The sequence below is a fragment of the Lacerta agilis genome, chromosome 4 (assembly GCF_009819535.1).
Source record: "Lacerta agilis isolate rLacAgi1 chromosome 4, rLacAgi1.pri, whole genome shotgun sequence".
NCBI classification, from domain to species: Eukaryota; Metazoa; Chordata; class Lepidosauria; order Squamata; family Lacertidae; genus Lacerta; species Lacerta agilis.
In genome coordinates, this window is record NC_046315.1 from 34,777,389 (window position 1) to 34,797,564 (window position 20,176).

The 20,176-nt window shown below is 44.4% G+C and overlaps 1 protein-coding gene across 1 annotated transcript in view; it reads right to left on the reverse strand.

Moving 5' to 3' along the window:
- The window catches only part of CD47 (CD47 molecule), a 40,704-nt gene extending 25,931 nt beyond the window's left edge, over positions 1 to 14,773 (reverse strand). The window contains exons 1-4 of the mRNA XM_033145868.1: positions 14,739 to 14,773; positions 13,793 to 14,352; positions 9,222 to 9,575; positions 261 to 350 (exon numbers count right to left, since the gene is read on the reverse strand). Of these exons, the coding sequence (XP_033001759.1) occupies positions 261 to 350; positions 9,222 to 9,575; positions 13,793 to 14,352; positions 14,739 to 14,773 (1,039 nt within the window). The remainder of the gene's footprint in view (positions 1 to 260; positions 351 to 9,221; positions 9,576 to 13,792; positions 14,353 to 14,738) is intronic.
- Between the last annotated feature and the right edge of the window lie 5,403 nt (positions 14,774 to 20,176).

Genomic DNA, 20,176 nt, shown 5'->3' on the forward strand with positions numbered 1-20,176 from the left:
CTAATCACCATTAACAGAAGTCGCATATTAAAGGGTATCAGACTTGAAATTAATTACAATGGCACCTTTTATTCCTGGTAATTTTTCAAGAATGGAAAATGTTAGAAGTTACATAAACTGCTCATACTATGAAACCTTACACATTTTTTTTTACATAATGCATTAGCTTCTTCTTTTTACTCCATTGTTGGGCACATGCAAAGCATTTTACGATATAATACTATTCAGCATTGGTAAGGAATAAAGAATTTCGTACTTACCAACAAAGCCAACCTGTAGCAAAAACACAGTTGCCGCCATTATGACTGCACCAATGACTAAGAAACTGTGCACTGGTGGAAACCAATATGCTATAAGAAAAATATAGTAAAAAATACAAATTTTAGTTTGATATAGCAACACAAAACAAGCAAGTCTTATTGCATTAATTAATATACTGACCCAACATTAGCTCTGGGGTTTACTTTGAAGACCACAGGAGGAACCAAACACTCACAGTCCAAATTGTCATTTTTCTAGGTTACACTTTAATAAAATGATAGAATTGTGTATTTTTACTGTTCTCACTTGGGCATCCCCCCTACACCCAGTATCTTAAGAGTAACAGCTTCTCCAACTCAGCAGATTGGCTCATTTCCAAGGGGACAGAGACACACTTAACATTAGAAAACTATTCTCTAGTTTCATTTTGACATTCCAGAAGTCCTTGACATGGAACAGACTATTGATAGATTACATCAAAAATCTTTATATGCCATCCACTAGTAGAACTGAGTAAAGTTATTAAATATGTGCACACACATTAAAACATGAATGTTTAATTGTTGATTGCCTTCAAGTATGCTATTATCAAAGGAAATTAAAACAAATTTAAGATGCTATTAAAAAGTTATTGAGAACTTGTTACTTTTATTCTTCTTTGATCTAATGTCTACCACAAAGTCAATTAATTCATGCCTAATTCTGGATCAATATACTAACAAATTGAGACTCAGAACAAGTTGTACCACAGTGGCTTCTTATCCACTTACAGAATCTATACTACCATGGTAGTTTACATAGAACTTCATAATCTAAAAATAATATCACATTTCCTCTGCAAAGCCAAGAAAAGCTATATGGCTAAGAAAAGCATGACCCTAGATAAAAATCACTGCAATAGATTTTAGCCTTTGGCATGCTTACTTAAAAAAATTTATTCTGATCAGGCCATTCCTTGAAATGCAAGAATACTGCACAGAAACACAATGACGATTCAAGGAGCACAACATGACCTAACATCTACAACTGCTACTGCCAGATTGTGATGACTACTTTCTTCAAATGGAATAAATCTGGTCATGCAAGTAAGCAGATAAGAATCAAACTTCTTGAATGGAACAAACTGATCATACCCAGGAGCAGATTCAGCTTGTACACTTCTGCAGCTTGTCAACTACTCACTAGTTATGAACAGTGCTATTTGTGACATTAAATTATTAGTGCAAGCCAGGTCCCACAACAAAGCCATTAAGCTCAGTTCAAAGGCTACATCCATCCATCCATCTATCTAAACTGAAGAGCCGGCAATGACAAAAAAAATCAACATCTGAGCTAGCTCAGTCAGTAGAGCATGGCCCTTAATCTCAGGGTCATGGGTTTGAGCCCCACATTGGGCAAAAGATTCCTGCGTTTGCAGAAGGTTGGACTAGATGATCCTCGGGATTCCTTTCAACTCTACAGTTCTACACTATGATTCCATCTACTTTAAATGCCACAACAGAACTGAACTAGCACTTGCAAGTTGCAAGAGTAAACAAACATGGAAAAGAGGCGACATGAAACATCCAAAATTATGCAGAAGGAACTGGTGGAAAGAGTCTAATCATACAGACAAAAGGTCTGTTGTTGTTGTTGTTGTTGTTGTTCAGTCGTTCAGTCGTGTCCGACTCTTCGTGACCCCATGGACCAGAGCACGCCAGGCACGCCTATCCTTCACTGCCTCTCGCAGTTTGGCCAAACTCATGTTAGTAGCTTCGAGAACACTGTCCAACCATCTCATCCTCTGTCGTCCCCTTCTCCTTGTGCCCTCCATCTTTCCCAACATCAGGGTCTTTTCTAGGGAGTCTTCTCTTCTCATGAGGTGGCCAAAGTACTGGAGCCTCAACTTCAGGATCTGTCCTTCTAGTGAGCACTCAGGGCTGATTTCAGGGCTGTAGACAAAAGGTCTACAGCTCATTAATGACTGCAAAATGAATGTTCTTGCAGAGGCAAGACATCACCTTTGCCTTTATCAACAATACAAATAATAATAAAATCTTTATTACGGTCCAGAGACCCAACAATTCATTATAAAACAGTACACAATTTTGACAGCCCGCCTTCAGGTTATATAAGCATTATGTACAGACTTAGGAAAAGAGATCAATACAAAAAGTGGAGAATATGGAACGGTCTGTGACACATTTGCAGTGAGAAATCTGTTCTACACATCTGCATGATCTGGGAATGGAGATTTGTCTTCTTCTTGCATCCCCTTGGAATGATAAGGTCACAAGGCTGGGAGTGCTTGTGGATGCAGCCATGTTCCTCAATGCTAAGGTAGCAGCCATTGCTATTATTACTATGGCAAGGGGTGTATCACTTACGTCCCTTCCTGGATAAAGCAGATTAGCCAGTGACATACATGCCTTGGCCATGCCCAGACTAGATTACTGTAGCACATGCTACATGGGGCTACCTCTGAAAGCATCTGCTTCTGCAGATCTGGGAACAAGGCATCTCTGGCATCCTGCCATATGATCCTGTATGCCCACTGCATTCAACATTCAAGGTCAAACAATGCATCCCACCACATTCAGAAGCACAACTGGCTTGAGTGTGAGAACAAAATGAAAAATTTAAAAAATCCTTCCAGTAGCACCTTAGAGACCAACTAAGTTTGTTCTTGGTATGAGCTTTCGTGTGCATGCACACTTCTTCAGATATTTTTTATTTTGTTTTGACTATGGCAGACCAACACGGCTACCTACCTGTAACTTGAGTGTGAGACATGGCCTATTCTACTTTAGCATCCAGCAACTTGTGGAACTCCCTCTTTAAGAAGACTTGGTTTGCTCCCTATCTCTGAAGCTCAAGGCAAGCTGTCAAGACCTTTTGATTTTGGCAAGTTTTTAATATGAGTTTTAAATTTCAATCTCCTTGTTTTTATGTTGAATTCCCCTTGGGGGTTTTTACTGCATGCATCTCATTCTGGTAACTGAACTGCTCCTACTGTGCTTTAGGTCATTAATGAACTTTTTTGGAAGCCACCTTGAGTTTACTTTATTAAAAGAAACCTAGCTGTATATTTTTTTTTTCAAAACTAATAAGACCCAGCTGAAAACACAGTTCTTCATTCTTGTCAGTTCATGCTGGCAATTTAGTTGCACTAGGCTATATCAAAAAAAAATTGAAAGAAGAATTAGCAATTCCATCCAAATTAACAGTTCAGAATACAGGTGGGGAACAAACTGCCTGGGACCCAGAACCAGCCTGTAAAGGCTTTGAGTGGCTGGACAACCCACTAAAATATTTACTGGTGGTAGCAGTGTTCCTGCTTCCATTTGGTGTTTATTTTTTAAAAGACCCACTGTACAGAATTCATTAGGGATAGTAGCAGCAGAAATGGTACTTGAGGCACTGCTACTGCAGGGGAAATGTCTCTCTTGGCTGATATGTTTGTGGAAGGGGGGTTATTGGTTTGTTGTTGTTGTTGTTGTTTTTATATTATGTGTTTTGTGTTCTCATTTTGTATTTTCATGTCGCAAACTGACCTGTGATTTTCGGATGAAGGACAGTATGCAAATTTAATAAATACTCATAATAAATAAAAACCAACCACAGAATCCAGGAGAATCTACAGCTGTGGTGGGAAACCTGTGACCATTCAGATATTGCTGGACTCCAACTCCCACCAGCCCCAGCCATCATGCCCAATGCCTGGTATGAGCCACTGTTACAGGCATCTAGGAGCCCCCTAGTACAAAAATGCTTCAATGCTCATGGCTAGTTACACTGCAGTTAAGGAGCACTGAAGAAGAAGAAGAAGAAGAAGAAGAAGAAGAAGAAGAAGAAGAAGAAGAGGAGGAGGAGGAGTTTGGATTTGATATCCCGCTTTATCACTACCCGAAGGAGTCTCAATGCAGCTAACATTCTCCTTTCCCTTCCTCCTCCACAATAAACACTCTGTGAGGTGAGTGGGGCTGAGAGACTTCAAAGAAGTGTGACTAGCCCAAGGTCACCCAGCAGCTGCATGTGGAGGAGCGGAGACACAAACCCGGTTCCCCAGATTACGAGTATACCGCTCTTAACCACTACACCACACTGGCTCTTTCTCTGCCCCCAAATAGGCATCAGTACTGAATTATGGCTCCAGTTTCCTCTCGAAACATACAGTGACACAACACTGTCAATTGTTAAAGGTAAATTGAGCTATCACGTTAGTCAGCTAAAATTGCTTATCCTTCTGCACTTCATATAGCTACATTATACAAGTGCAGGCAATTACAGACCATCTACGAATGAAATAATGCTGTGTGTTCAGAATAGGATAATTTGATCTAACCATTTCTTACACAGAATTCTTGAATAACAAAATCACAAAATTCAACTAATGGTTATAAACAAGCTGCAGGCCAAATGTAAATTGACTTTTAGAGTCAATTCAATTTCCAGAATTGATTACAAAAGTATTAGAATTCTGAGTTGCCATTACTTGAACATTCTTTAAATTCTTGGTGTAACATGCTTTCAGGGATGCCCCATGCATCATTGCTATTTCTTTTCTAACCAGAAGGTGGCATCACACTTCCTTTGTGAGCTTGGGAAGGTTTTACAATTACATTTTAAAGGTACGTTTTGTCTAAGATTCAGGAAAATCACTTCTGAGAATAAGAATGATTTTGTTGTCAAGAACTGGAAGTGCAAACGTTTCAACAATAAAGAAGATTAAACAAAAGTAAATAAGGGGGGAGGGAATATACATTTCTACATCAATTTCAACGCTCATAAAGACATTTACCACAAGCAATAATCTCAAATCCCATAGTTCTTTCTACAAATATGTATAATTTTGCTTGATAATTCAGTTAGAACTGAATGATAAACACATTTCATTTTAAAACTCAAGAACCAAAAGAAAAATCAACCTATATTTTAATTCCAATTCAAGCTGCATTGCACCTGTAGCCAAAACGGCAATATCCATGGACAAGAAAGATGTACATATAGGAGTAAAGCTCTTGCTGCTGCATTAGCTCAATACAGACTAGATACGTTGTACGTCACTACCCTCAGAAGTGTGAGGAATGACAACCCAAGAGAGGGCCTTTTCTGCGGTAGCCCCTAAATTGTGGGACTGGCTTTCCACAGAGGCATGCATGTCTAGTATTTTCATCAAACAACTTTCCCCATGTGCTGAAGACATCTCTCTTTACATTGGCCTATGATGACTGAAGTATTTTGTTGGAATATGGCTTTCATAACCCCTGACCACGCTGGCTGAGGCTGATGGATGCTGGAGCCCAACAAGATTGTTTCAGGGCATCTATTGAGCTCAGCTGGTCTCACTCAGAGAGGCCGTTTTCCAGAATCAAAGAGTTTGGACTCAATTGCACCTGTTGAAGATGTTTTGTAAGGCTGTTTCCTGGGTGTCTGTGTCTATTTTTGCAAAGCACTACTAAACCAACATTTCTACCTCTGCTAATTCCACTCTCAGCAGAAAAGCTCTTCATCAGACTATTGTATTCTTGCCCAACTGTGGCTGCCCAACTCAGGGTATCAAGGGACATTGTTACAGTACATCCCTAAGCAGGTTGATCTCCCACTCCAATGAAAATGAAATTAGACTTAACGCAAGCCTTCGTTCTACTTTGATTTGGGAGGACATCCTACGCACACCTGGTACAACAAGGCTGTTCCTCACAGACTAGCCTATGGAAGCCTCTTTCATCATTATTTGAGTTGTGTTTCCCAGCGGAAGAGAGATTCTCCATATTCTGCCTCAATCTACTTCATACTGGATGCTATTAGTTTGCCTTGATTTAGCAAAGTTACAGAGTCTCCTAAGAAGTAGGGATTAGTCTACATCCAGTCTCTGACAATTTCACACCCATTCATTCAAAAATCCATTCTGTCCAGTTTCCACATAAACCTGTGACTTTTCTATTGAAAAAACCCCCCAAATCTGTATGAAAGTTCGCATTTAAAAACGCTTAAATACAAATTTTATCTCAACATACACATTTCTAAACATATTTTATTCTAAACTATACATTTTATAATGGATTTGTGTACTTTTTTGAGGCAAAAATTGTACTGCACAATTCAGAGAAGTGGATAATCTGAAAAATAATTATGTTCCAATCCTTGGACAGGAGCTAAAAATTAGGTCAGTTTGTCAAGCAAACAAATGGATAGAACAAGGTCCTCCATCCCTACGTAGGAGGATCCCCACCCCGCATAGCTATGACTTGTCTCAAACTGGGTGCCTAATTAAATTCATTAAAATTATGCCTCTGGAAACAGATGGTGAGGATTATTTTATTCATTTTATTTGTCACTTACTAAAAACTAGAAGATAAGCTCAATTAAGAGCAAAATGTCTGAGTGAATAGGAACATCTTTACCTGGCACAGAAAATTGATAGTGCTAGTGCTAGGCACATCTCTCTAAAAGGAACATTCCACAGTCAGGGAGCCACAACTGAAAAGGCCCCATCTCATGCTGCGACCCTCCACACCTCCACTGGAAGGGATGCACAGATGATGAACATAGGGTTCAGGTAGGTTTACGTGGGGCAAACCAGTGCCTAAGATATTGAGGTCCTGAGCTGCACAAAAATAGCACTTTGAATCAAGCCTGGAAATGAACTGGCAGCCAGTACAGTTATACAATCAAACCTCCTACTTCCAGTCAACAATCCGGTTGCTGAACTCTCCACTAGCTGCTGTTTCCAAACTGTCTTCAAGGAAGACCCACATATCATGCATTGCTGTAGCCTAACCTAGAGCTTACCAGAGCGTAGACAACAGAAGCTAGGCTATCCTTGTCCAGATAGGGTTGCAGCTGGGCCACCAACTAAAGACGATGAAGGCACTCTGCACAATTTGTGCCTCTAGTGATGGTAGTGGATCCAAAAGTACCCCCAAAATGAACACCTACTGCTGTGTAGGGACTGCAACTTCATAAAGAACAGCTTAAATCCCACCTACCCAGTCAAAGGAACCAACCGCTAACAGTGCTTTGGTCTTACCCAGATTGAGCTTCACTTTATTGGCTCTCACCAACCTAGCATATCCCACACCTGCCAATGTGAAGGGTCCAGGGCACATGTAGCACCTTTCCCACATCCTTGAGGCATACCAGCTGAAGCTTATCCAACAAAAAGAACCACACTGCTCTGGATACCTCTTGAGATTCACCTACTACATTGTATAGGGAAGGGGTAGCCCTGCGTGGGAGCAAATACCATTCCAGCCACCATGAATGCAGACCAGCAGCCTAACCCTCTTCAGTCTGAATGATGCATGACCACCAGAAACAGGCATTGCCAAAAGTGGGCACTGCCACCTTGCCTATGGCTTGCTTGCCCCTCCCCCACTTACCACACTGATCATCCAATGAATGACGGAAGGACAATCCTCATCTTAATCATGGCACCAGGGACGGGGGGTGGTTTGAAACCTCCCCTCCATCCAGCCCAACTTTACAAGGAGATACATATTGTCCCTTCCTTATTTTGCCATCCACTGTCCTGTTTACAAACCTCATATGGGAACATTGGGACTCTGCAACCCAGTTCATGTTGCTCTCTTGTGGAGAAAAGGTTTATGATATTTTATTGCAGCCACCTTAACCGGCTGCACTGTTTGGTTTTGTGGTTTTCAGACCTGTTGCGTTTTATGAGATGCATTGGATTTTGGTAATGAAACAAAGGGTGCCGGTACTTTAAATACATTGTACTATTCACACGGATAAAAGAAAACTGTCTAAAATCAAGATGCAAGCAGGAATGGCTCACCTGGCAGGGAAGAGGAAACAGTCTCCTGGCAGGGTCATCACTAGTTTACATGAATGGGGAGAGGTAAAGTGAAGGCAAGGTCAGGGCTGAATTGGCACAGCAGCAGGAGCACTGGATTGGTTCCACTGGTGTGACTGCATAGCCCTGACATCACTACATTCTTGCTCCTCCTGATAAGCGGCAAAGAGGACCAGCGACAATGGTACTCTGATGTTGCCACTAACCTCAGTTTGTATTGGTGATTATTAGTGTTATTAGTGCTTTGTTTTACGCCTGCTTCCCTGGTGTTTGTCCTAGCATGGCTTCAGATTTGCTACCAATTTGTGGTTGTAGGTACTTGCATTATTCCCATGTTTTGTAATGGCATTGTGCCACAGACAAAAAAATAAAATAAGTATCACTTACTGTATTTTTCCGTGTATAAGACTAGGTTTTTTCCTAAAAAATAATGTCAAAAATTAGGGGGCATCTTATACACGGGGCCATCACCCTCCCCCATTTTCTTAAATCTGGGTCCCCCCAAATAGGGGGCATCTTATAGACGGAAAAATACGGCACTTTATTACTACTGTAATTTATGCTGAATGCAATTTCCCATTCCATTGCCCATTCATCGAGTTTGAGGAGATCCTTTTGGAGCTGTTCAAGTATGCCTGAAACATTACTATCTCAGAGAAATCTGCTGTCACCTACCTGCCAACATGGCTTCTTGCACCCCAACAAACTTGTTTGCCAGCTACAAATGATCCTGGCCCTCTAGGAAGCAGAACACCAAGAAACAGATTCTTCAACCTCTAGCAAAGCTCTTCCCAAGTCATAGAGGATTTGGAGGAACGTTTCTCGTGCTGTGCTGAGCAAGCCGAAACACATTCGCCAAAACTCATTGCAACACGAGACTTCTCATGCTGTGTCTTGCAGACAGAAGCCACACTGGGCACACTGCCCATTCTAAAGCTCAATAAAGAGCCCCACCCCACCCTGCCCTCCTCTAGCAGACACAAAAGACTCAGGGGAGGGGAAGACTCCATTGTCAGCACCAATTCTAGCTGGCTACTAAACTAAAATGTGTGGACCCCTGGCTACTTTGTCATTCACCCAAGAATCCAGATAAATTATACATGAGCCTTTAAAAGCACCAGTCTTGATACATAACAGAGGAAAAACAAGACAAATAACTTACCTGAACCATATCGAAGTTCAATTATATGTTCTCCTTCTCTATTTCTTTCTACTAATATACACGTGTAGTTTCCAGGAATGGCCTCCTTCAAAGACATCTTGATTGAAGCATTACCATTAGTTAGGTTCAATATATCCATTAGATCTACACTCAAAAAAGTATCGTTTCTGTAAAACCTGTTCTCATAGCCATCATAAGTAAAAAACTCCTTCCCATTTAATTTCCACTTAATAAAAATTTCTTCTCTGCCGAATTTATGTAGATTAGTAACTCTGCACGGTATGACGATATCGGTTGTATTGCAGACATCAAAGGAAACACTGTGAGTCTGCTCAAAATCCAACTGGGCAGAACCTGCAAGGAGGAAAACAACTGTTACTTATTTGAACAAAAATAGCTAAGTCCATGCTAGTGTTGATAACTTTTGGAAGGTACATTCTGCTGAGGATTACCCCCGTACAAACTCATAGAATGAGGGCCACTTAAGAACAGTTCTGAGTGTACTGTGCCACTATTAGCCAAAATTGTGGAAACTTTTGTTAATTACTCCATCACTAACGCTGCCTCAGAAGACCATCAGGTGACAGCAGCATAGAAAGCGAAAACAAGCCAGCTATCAGTTTTTCCTCTGCATTATTTGAGATTCCAATGTTTAGGATAATTCCCTCCCCCCTTCCAATTATTTGTTGTGATTGCTTTGTGCCAGTACAATCATACCTCGTGTTGTGTATGCTCCGTGTTGCGTACGTTCAACTTACTCTGTGTTGCGTAAGTCCTCCCCGGAGCACGCGCGGGTACACAGAAGCGCAAAAATGCGTGAACTTACGGGTTTTTTCTTGGGGGGGGGTGTTCATGTTAAGCACGGACCGCGTGCATAACACAGAGTACCACTGTACTGTTGTTAAGCCATCTTAATCATATCAGTGAGAAGGTGGGGCCTAAACAGAAAATAGTTTCTAAAATGTTCAGCTTAGGAACATCTCTGTTTTACCAATACCAGACAATATAAGGTCCCTGTCCTATAGTTTCATAAAGCTTCTACACTTCAGAGATTTACAATTCTATGTGTCAATTTATTAGCTACTCAAAGACTTACTGGCACTTCATAGTGGCTCATCTTGTGGCTTAGAGTTGTTTTGAAAGTAAGTCTGCAGTCCTAACCCCATTTACCCCAGGAGTAAAGCTTATCAAACTCAAGTGGATTTACTTCTGAGTAGACATGGTTAGGACTGCAGCCTAAACCCCTTCTCTCCTCTACAGATAGTAAGAATCTTGGACCAGACTAAAAGCATATTATTTTGAGATTTCCTCTCAACTGCCAGCATTTGAAAACTCTTAAAGCACCATTCCTTGGTCATTGGAAGAAAAACATTGGGAATACTCACTAGAAATACCCAGGTGGTGGGAATAATCTCCAATCATTCTTCCTGAGCAAAGAAGGGTTGTGGAATATCTCCCACTACTGGCTGAGCTGACCTTAAAGCAGCATTTATGATTTATCCAAACATAACTATTAACACTGGCTAAGGGCAAGCCATGCTGGAAGTTGTTGCTGGTGGAAAGGGCAAAGAAGGGCTATGTCCAATGTATGCAATGAGCATGTCAGGGCAAAGAAATGAATTACCGGTAGCAAAGTTACTCTGCATCCAAATTCCCTAGTCCAACGCACAAAGCTTAGTGTAATTTACATCAGCAAACCTTCAAGTGCAACTAAAATTCACCCCCTATGAGTCAATGAAAGGGCTGTCCCCCTGCAGGCAGGACCCATTAGGATGCAGTTTAATTCATGCAGGAAATACACCAGTTTAAGGGTCTCTTGGCATATCTGCATAGACAAAGTTGCTCTGTTAATTTTCTTTTACTGTATTTAATGTTGACAAGACCACTTGGTAAGAACATAAGAAGAGCCTGCTGGATCAGACCGAAGGCCTATCTAGTCCAACATCCTATTGTCACAGTGGCCAACCAGATGCCAGTGGGAAGCCTACAAGACTCAAAAGCAAGAACACTCTCCACACCAATGATTCTCATCAACTGGTATATAGAGGAATACTACCTCCAGCAGTGAAGGTAGAACATAAACCCTTATCCTCCATGAATTTGCCTAATTCTTTAAAAGTCATCCAAGTTGGTGGGCACTGCTACATCTTGTAACAGAGCAGGAAATTGTTGCCCACAGAAAGCTGACATGATTTGAAGGTGTCCTATCTACTGCAGATGGTGACAGCAGTCACAAAATTAGAAGACGCCTGCTTCTTGGGAGAAAAGCAATGACAAACCTAGACAGCATCTTAAAAAGCAGAGACATCACCTTGCCGACAAAGGTCCGTATAGTTAAAGCTATGGTTTTCCCAGTAGTAATGTACGGAAGTGAGAGCTGGACCATAAAGAAGGCTGATCGCCGAAGAATTTATGCTTTTGAATTATGGTGCTGGAGGAGACTCTTGAGAGTCCCATGGACTGCAAGAAGATCAAACCTTATCCATTCTCAAGGAAATCGGCCCTGAGTGCTCACTAGAAGGACAGATCCTGAAGTTGAGGCTGCAGTACTTTGGCCACCTCATGAGAAGAGAAGACTCCCTAGAAAAGATCCTGATGTTGGGAAAGATGGAGGGCACAAGGAGAAGGGGACGACAGAGGATGAGATGGTTGGACAGTGTTCTCGAAGCGACTAGCATGAGTTTGGCCAAACTGCGGGAGGCAGGGGAGGATAGGCGTGCCTGGCGTGCTCTGGTCCATGGGGTCACAAAGAGTCGGACACGACTGAACAACAACAATCTGCTGCATGAAAAGCAGGTCCACTGGTTGTTTCCAGATTTCAATTTTGTTATCATTAACTTTTAGGTCTTTATGTTGAAATAGCCTAGTCCCCATCTTCTACGCAACCCAGCTTAGCCTTTTCTGTTCGTCTTCAAAACTCCCACTTTAACTCTCTCACACACTGCAGACTGCTTACGTGCTTGAGCTGAAAGGTTGATGGATATAATTTATTAAACCTGTAGGTGGCTGACAGCGGCACATGTTGTGTAACTTGAGCACTTGCACTGCCTGCGTAACCCAGCAACTTGGAAAGCTTGCAGGCCAACAGATGTGGGGCCTCTGAAGGGTCACCAAAGCTATAGGCTCAACAGCAGAGTTTGCTTCACCTGATGCCTCCGACCTCTGCAATTCACCGATGACAAGGGATTGGAGGCAGCCTCACAAACTCTAGCAGCCTGGAAACCACAGGCAAGAAGGAAGTGCTTTGCAGTCAAGTACCGTGCACAGAATACTATTGGGTGAGTGAGCAGGCCAGGCCCTCTTCTGCGCCCAGAACAGAAATGCAGTGGGATGGCGCTAAAGAGATAGCTCTCTGTGCCCCTCTTCTGCTAGCACCCAATAGGTTAGTTAAAAAAAAAAAAGATGTTTCTTCTTGCAGGCTGGCAACTTTTGTGTGCTGCCTTACAAGGCATGTGGTTAACCCCACCCCATTAACCGGCTGCGACAAAGGCCCAGCATGGATTATTCCGCAGATTACTTCTGCATGTTGAGAAGGAAGCAGCCTAGGGGAAAGAAATGCTCTCCCCCCATATCCCACTCCACACACCCCTCTCTCTCCACACATGATCCCGTTCCAGTTTGACAGCTGTGGGTAACTGCTGTGCACATGTCCTCCGAAGTTTTCAGGGAACAGCAGCCACACAGAGGGAGACGGATTACCCGCTGCCATAGCAGTTTAGGTGGGTACTTTCAAGGGCAGCAGCCATCGCCGTTGATGATGAGGTGCGAAAACGAAAGCGGGCGACAACCCAACAGAAGCCCGGCCTTCCTAAGAGCAGCCACAGAGGCACCGCTTCTCGGAAACAAGCGAGAGCAGGCGGGGGGGGGGGGAGAGAGAGGGAAAAGGGACATTCCCTCCATGTCTCCCGCCTGGTTCCAGGCACGGCAAGTGCCAGGCTTGCCAGAGCCCCAGTTCTCATCCCGTTGTCCCCCCCCCCAACACACACACACACACACACACACACACACACGAGAGCCTGCTGTCGGCTCCGCTTCCCTGCACACTCCGAGCAGCAGGAATCCTGAAGCGGAGCTTATGGAAAGCGTCAGGAGTCGGGAAGGGGGGAAGCCAATCCCAGCGCGCAGCAACCCCAGCGCTTGCCTAAACAGCGGGCTCGCTAGAAGGGAGGGGACGTGGCGCAAAGCAAAGCCCTGCCCGTCATTGCGCACTTTAGTGGGACGAGCAGCGGCGGCTCCCTCGCCAAGGACAGCGCGGGCTTCCACCTGCCAAAAACAACTCCTCGACCCCCCCACCCTCCCCCCTCCTCACAACCCCCTGCCCTCCCTGGGGCCTGAGGGCGGGGGAAAGAGAGAGAGAGAGAGAGAGAGAGAGAGAGAACTGCGCCGCTGCTGCCGCCGCCACCACCACTCCGAACCTGCTCCACCTGCGAAGCGCAAAAAGCGCACAGCGAAACTCCCGCGTTCTGACGGGCGGGGCGAAAGTCGTTCAGGCGGTTAAACGCCCCGCGGAGGGTTGGCGGGAGGGCGGAGGGGGGAGGGGGGGTGAGAGAGAAAGAGCCAAGGCAACTCACCGGCGCCAATGGTGCCCAGCAGCACCCAACACATGCTCAGCGCCCACATGTCCAGCCTCGGGGTGGGCAAGCCGCCGCCGCCGCCGCCGCTCTCCGCCGCACTGATTCCTCCTCGCACGCCGAAGGATGGAGCGGGCGGGGGCGCCAGAGGAGCCGGAGCGGGCACCCGGAGTCGCCCAACCCGCAGCCTGACGAGCTTCCGCTGCTCCCTCCAGCCGCAGCGCGCGGGGCGGGGCCACACGCGGTTTTTGCTTTCGCTCTCCGCCGCGGGAGGGGAAGGCGGAGGCGGGGGAGAGCGGAAACTCTCCGCGCCCGCGGCCCCAGAGAGGCGGAGCGGAGCCGGGTGCTTTTGCAGCCGCCGCGCGCTCCTTCTCCGCTCCCCTGCCGAATTCCTTTTCCCTTTCGGCTCGGAGACAACCAGGGCGAGCAGTGGTCGGGTGGGTGAGTTCGGTGGGTCCGCCTCGGAGCCGATGCTGCTGACAGCCGTTCTCTCCTGAGTCTCCCAGCCGACGGTTGGCGGAGTCCTGGGGGTGGTTCTAGCGCGTCGATCCTCGCGCCAGCTTCGGAGTCAACGCCGAGCAACTGGCACAGCCCGAGGAGGAATTCTGAGTCATACGGAAACTTGCGCGAGGCGGGCGCCGTCAAGGATACCGCCTCGCCCGTTTTATGTGAATGCAACCTGGGGCGAGATGGTAAACGGGCGCTGTTCCGCACAGCTGCGGAGATCGCTTTGGTCGAGGCGCTGCCTCTGCCTTGCCTGCACGGGAAGGACTAGCGAGCGTTTTCAACACTGGGGGGGAAAAGTTGCGTGAAGTCAATCTGTAGATAAAAGGTTTTTCCGTCCTCTGGACCTTCAGTGGCCCGATCCTAAATAAACTCTGTATTATTCCCTGGGAAATTAAGATTGAAGATGGTAGCTCTGAAATCTTGCATCCAATTCGCCTACCTTCGCTTTGCCTGCTGCCTTGTGATTTCATTCATCACCACCAATAGAGTTTAATCAAATCAACGCTTTTGAAACGTTTGAAGTTTAATATGGGGAATTATTACACCCGTTGAGAAATATTTTTTTTTCCTATTGAAAACCATCAGGTTGTGCTGAGGAACATCAGAACCAAAATAACGGGGATATTTATGTTCTTATTTCCCTTTTCCCATATATTTTGTTACTGCCATATAATACAAGCACACTCTTTTCAGTGCATTAAGTCAGCCTTGCATTTAGGCACTTACTTAGTAGCCATGGTAGGTAGGAATTGCAGTTTAGCAAAGGGGAAGACTGGTGGCCGAAGAGCAAATTCCATCTATGCTCTGTGCCACAGAAACCTAGTTCGCTGCTAGAGGAGGGAATCCTCTTTGCTCAGCCTGGACTTGCAACAGGCTGCTGAAGGAGGGGCAGTGCTGTCTCTTGCTCCTCTACCACCCCCCAGCAGGCTTGTAACTTCTGTGCATTCATTTAAAAGGCTGGATTAGGGCTCATTTAGATGCTACTCAGCCATGTGGAGTCTGTTGGTCATCTGCTGCACGGCACAAGTTTCAGGATGTTCTAACATTTAAGCCCTGTTCTCGTAACAAATGGAGAGACCATATAATAACAGGGTTTTTTACAAAAGAGCACAAATGACATTTTGCAGCCATAACATAAAATGTAAATTAAGTACACAGAGACAAATCTAATTACACTGCACGATATAGGCCTATTCATTGCTAAGCTATCTTCTTTTCCAATCCTTTCAGCCAGGAACACTCTGGCTGTCCTTTCAAGCATAACTAATGGAAGTTACTCTGGTGGAAAGGGCAAAAACGGGGTGTGTCAAGGGGTGGGCAATGCCGGGGCAGGTATACCCAGCTTTCTCTTGCCACATCTGCATCAAAGTGCATCATTTAAAGCACTTTTATATCACTGGAGACATCCATGTGTGCTGGGAACTGAATGAATCCTGGGAACTGCAGTCTGCTTAAGGGTTAGAGTTGTCAGGAGGCCCCATTCCCTTCAGAGAGCTACATTTTCAGAGTTTTCAATCCCTTTTCCTGGAGAGCTGATATTCCTGCCTCACCCCTCATTGAGAAGACGAAGCTGGCCACTGTAATTCATGTTATGGTGACATATTAAAAAAGACTACTGCATTATGTTCCACATGGGGTTGACTTGGAAGAGTGCTCAGAAACTTCTACCAGTTCAGAATGTAACTGCCAGAATACAAACAGGAGCTCCCTGCACGCCAGGAATAGGAAGTCATCTAAACACTGGAGTCATCTAGATAGTGCAATCATCTGGACATTGTTGTACTCCAACTGCCATCAGCCCCAGCTAGTGTTCAGGGAGAGGGCAACCCATAGTCCATACAAAATTTGGAGGGCCGCAGGTTCCCTATTCCCACTGACGTATACCAATATTGTTCCACCTTCAATGGATTCAGTTTGTTTTTGAGTCCATTCCATGCACTGGTTTGGACTTTTAAAGCCTGAAAAAGTGATGACTGGGATAAGGACTGCCTTTTCCAATACACACTTTCCCAAAAACTCAGATGACATCAGAGGTTTTGTCCCATGTCCCATCCTGTGGGTCCAATACAGCCTTTTAATTTTTTTCTGTGAAATTGTTTTTACTCGTTTTACAAATACAACATGTAAATAAACAAAATAATACATATCTAAATAAAGAGATTCTCTGCATCTCAGGACTTCCCCCCATCCCCCCATTGAGTCTCAATTTAAACATCTACAACTGCAAATTCATCCATACTCCAGAATTTCTATCAAACCATATTGTCCATAATAATTTTTACACTACAAGTGAATCAAAATCCTGCTCTTGTTTCCATCTGCTTACAGTGGTCACTTAAGTACTGTAACTTATATCCCCCCCCAAAAAAAAAATTCTTTAATTTTAAAAAAATGTTTTCTGACTTTTCCAGTCAGTTTTGCCATTTCGGCATAGTCCATCAGCTTAGTTTGCCCATCTTCTCTGGTAGGGACTTTGTCTTCTTTCCATCTCTGGGCTAGTAGCATCCATGTGGCTGTTGTTCCATACATAAAAAGTCTCTTCTGGTCCTTTGGTATGTCGCTACATGTAATTCCTAATTAAAAAAGCTGGTTTCATAACAAAAGTTATTTTAAGCTTTCTTTTTCATTTCATTATATATCCTTTCCCGGAAGGCTTTTATTACTTTACTACAAGTGCACCACATATGATCAAAGGTCACAAGGAGAAGAGGACGACAGAGGATGAGATGTTCGGACAGTGTTCTCGAAGCAACTAGCATGAGTTTGGCCAAACTGTGGGAGGCAGTGAAAGATAGGCGTGCCTGGCGTGCTCTGGTCCATGGGGTCACGAAGAGTCGGACACGACTGAATGACTGAACAACAACAACCTTCTTTTTCTTTACATTTCCAGCAAGTATTTGAACTTGTCCTATACATTTTTGCTAACTTAGGTGTTAAATACCACTGGTATATCTTTTTCCAGTACAGCCTTTTTAGTCACAGTGCCACAGTTGTGGAATGCCATATTTGTAGACCAATATTTCTGCTGCTGTTTTACTAGGCAATCTGCTACTGTGCTTTGCTCTCTTTTGGTTGTTTGGTTTGTTGGTAGTTTTATCATGTTTCATAACCTTTCATCATCATCATCATCATCATCATCATCATCATCACTACTGTAAGCTTTGGTGATCTTTCAAATAGAAAGGCAGGTTAAAAACCAGACTGGATTGCTGCAGTGCACCCTACATGGGGCTGCCCTTGAAGATGGCTTGGAATCTTCAACTGGTCCAAAGCGCATGATAGTTCAGTCTGTGGAGCACAAGACTCTCAATCTCAGGATTATGGGTTTGAGGCCCACATTGGGCAAAAAGATTACTGTATTGCAGGGGATTGGACTAGATGACCCCTGTGGTCACTTCCAATTCCACAATTCCATGATTCTGTGAAAATACACTAGCCAGACTTCCATTTAGAACTCACAGAACCCCTGTTTTAAAACAGCTACACTGGTTTCCAGTTTGTTTCCAGGCCCAGTTCAAAATGTTTAAAGGCCTGATTGACATAGGCCCCAAATATCTGAAAGACTGACCACACAGGTGTTAAAATGAGTGGGGGCAGGGCAAGGAGCTTGGTAGTTTTACCACCCCACCCCCTCATAAGTTTGGGGGTTGATGGCCTGGAGAGAGTGCATTCTTTATGGCAACCCCTAAACTGGAATCCCCCCACAGGTGTTTCTGGCACTTTCATAAAATTTTTACAGCCCACCTTATTATCTTAATTGTAATATTTAATATTGTTTTATTAGATTGTTGTAACGGTCCCTGGGATCTCATGGTGACAGGCAGGTAAGAAATATTATTATTAAATGTTTTGTATAATATACAGATATTGGAATATGGGTGTTTGACTGACAGCTACTGACTGAAAAAACAGAATGAAGCTCTGGAAGGTGGTCTGAAGAGGTGTGCAACTTATATTAGCAAGGAGCAAATTGTATCCCTAAACTGAAGAATTGAACCTAGGCTAGGAAGAAACGGATGAGCGATGTGTTTTGTGGCAGGGGCTAAAAGGTGAGGTATAAATGAATATTTTAAAACATTCCTGTTTACTCATGCATTTGATGGCTGAAAGATACTGTTCCTGGCAACTCTGAGATTACTGTTTTTGGAATGTTCTAAACCGATTTCAGAATGTTTTGAAATGAAATCCATTCTATTGTGAATGTTTGCCACCCTGGGCTCCTTTGGGAGGAAGGGTGGGATATAAATTGAATAAGAGTATGTAAGACATATTGTTCACTCCATTCTGCTTATTGCAGAGGATAACTGTGCCCGTATATAGGTTAAGCGGAGAGATACAGATTCAGCATTTGCATTCCGCTGGCACCTTTGTAAAATAAGCTCGCAAAGAGCACAACACAATGCATTTTTCCTCAAGAAGACAATTCCAGTGTGTTGAATGGGCCTTTCTCTCATTCAGCTACGGTATGCCTAGGATCCCAGCCAAAGCCTTATAAGTATAAATAGACTGCAAATACAATTTGAACAAAGGGAAATGAATTGTACAAAGCTGTAATAGAAGTACAGTTGTTAATTTGTAAAAAACAAAAGATAGCAGGAACTGCAGCCTGCCTAGAAGCTGCAGGGCCTAAGGGATGGGGCTTGGTTTTGTGTTATGAGGGGGGGGGGGAGAATGCTCACTGCACATGCTCCCAAGTTCTCTTGTATTCCACTGCCAAGGTTTATTTTTGGCAATAAGAAACTGGTTTCAGGACTGAGACTAGCTCAGATTAAACCCTGCTAGAAGCCTTATTCAGTGTATACAAGTAACGAAATGTATAATTCTGTTGTTTGTGATCTAGGGCATGTGGGAGGTGGGGGGGGGGTTCTTGCTTCCCTGCTCCCATCCTCAACGGAGGCTTCTTTGCCCCCTGACCCCAAATTAATTATGTTTTCTGCCTGAAAAGTCATGAAGCACTCGCAGATCTCTCCCTCTCTGCGATCAGGGTTCCCTAAAGCGATTCAGCCCAGCTGGCTGTAAAAAAAGGCCATGAGATGGGAAGGGGAGAGTTTGCAAAGCGGGGAGCGGGTGGGGGGGGGGGAGAGAGAGGAAGCTGATGCTCGACCCAGCCAGCCTCCTCTCGGCAGTGGGGAGTCAAAAGGCGCTCATTTGTAGTCAGCAGAAATGGAGCCCAGCTGAGAAGAAGCCAAGGAGACAAGGATTTTGCGGGGGTTGGGTGGGGAGTCTCAATTCAGCTCCCGAGATAATGAGTGAATAGACAGGAGAAGGAAGCCGGGTTTGTGTGTCTGTGTGTGGCAGCGTTGCACTTGTACTCAGTCACACACAGTGCACGGTCTGTCTATGATGAGATGACTGTGCAAAGCTTGGTGTACTGCCGGGTCCACATAGCTGCTGCAGCTGCAACAGCACACCCACTCATCTCTTTGCTTGCTGCCAAGGCTGGCTCTCAGAGCACACCCACTCCCTGCTGCCTAGCACACCCACGCTCGGCTACGAGCAGCGGCACGTACACACAACCAGTTGCTGGTCGTGCCTCTCCGAAGGGTTTGCTACTCAGCAAAGCAGCTGTGCAACAAATGTGCTCATCAAGGAGCGGGACGGCGACTATTAACTAACAGCTGTAGCTCTGCGAGGAAATTAGCAGCATTAGCACTTATTTGCAACATCACAACAGTAGCGAGATAGCAGTTGAAGTTATTTGCATTATAGCAGGGGCGTTCCAGGGTCGAATCCCCCGCACAGCCATCATGCTGTGCCTCTTAGCCTACCTCACAGGGTTGTTTGAGCATAAAATGGGTGGGGCAGAGATCTAGGGATGCATGCAGCCATGTGCTTCTTGTAGGAAATGTTGTATGAAAAAGGGTACAGACCCCTAAG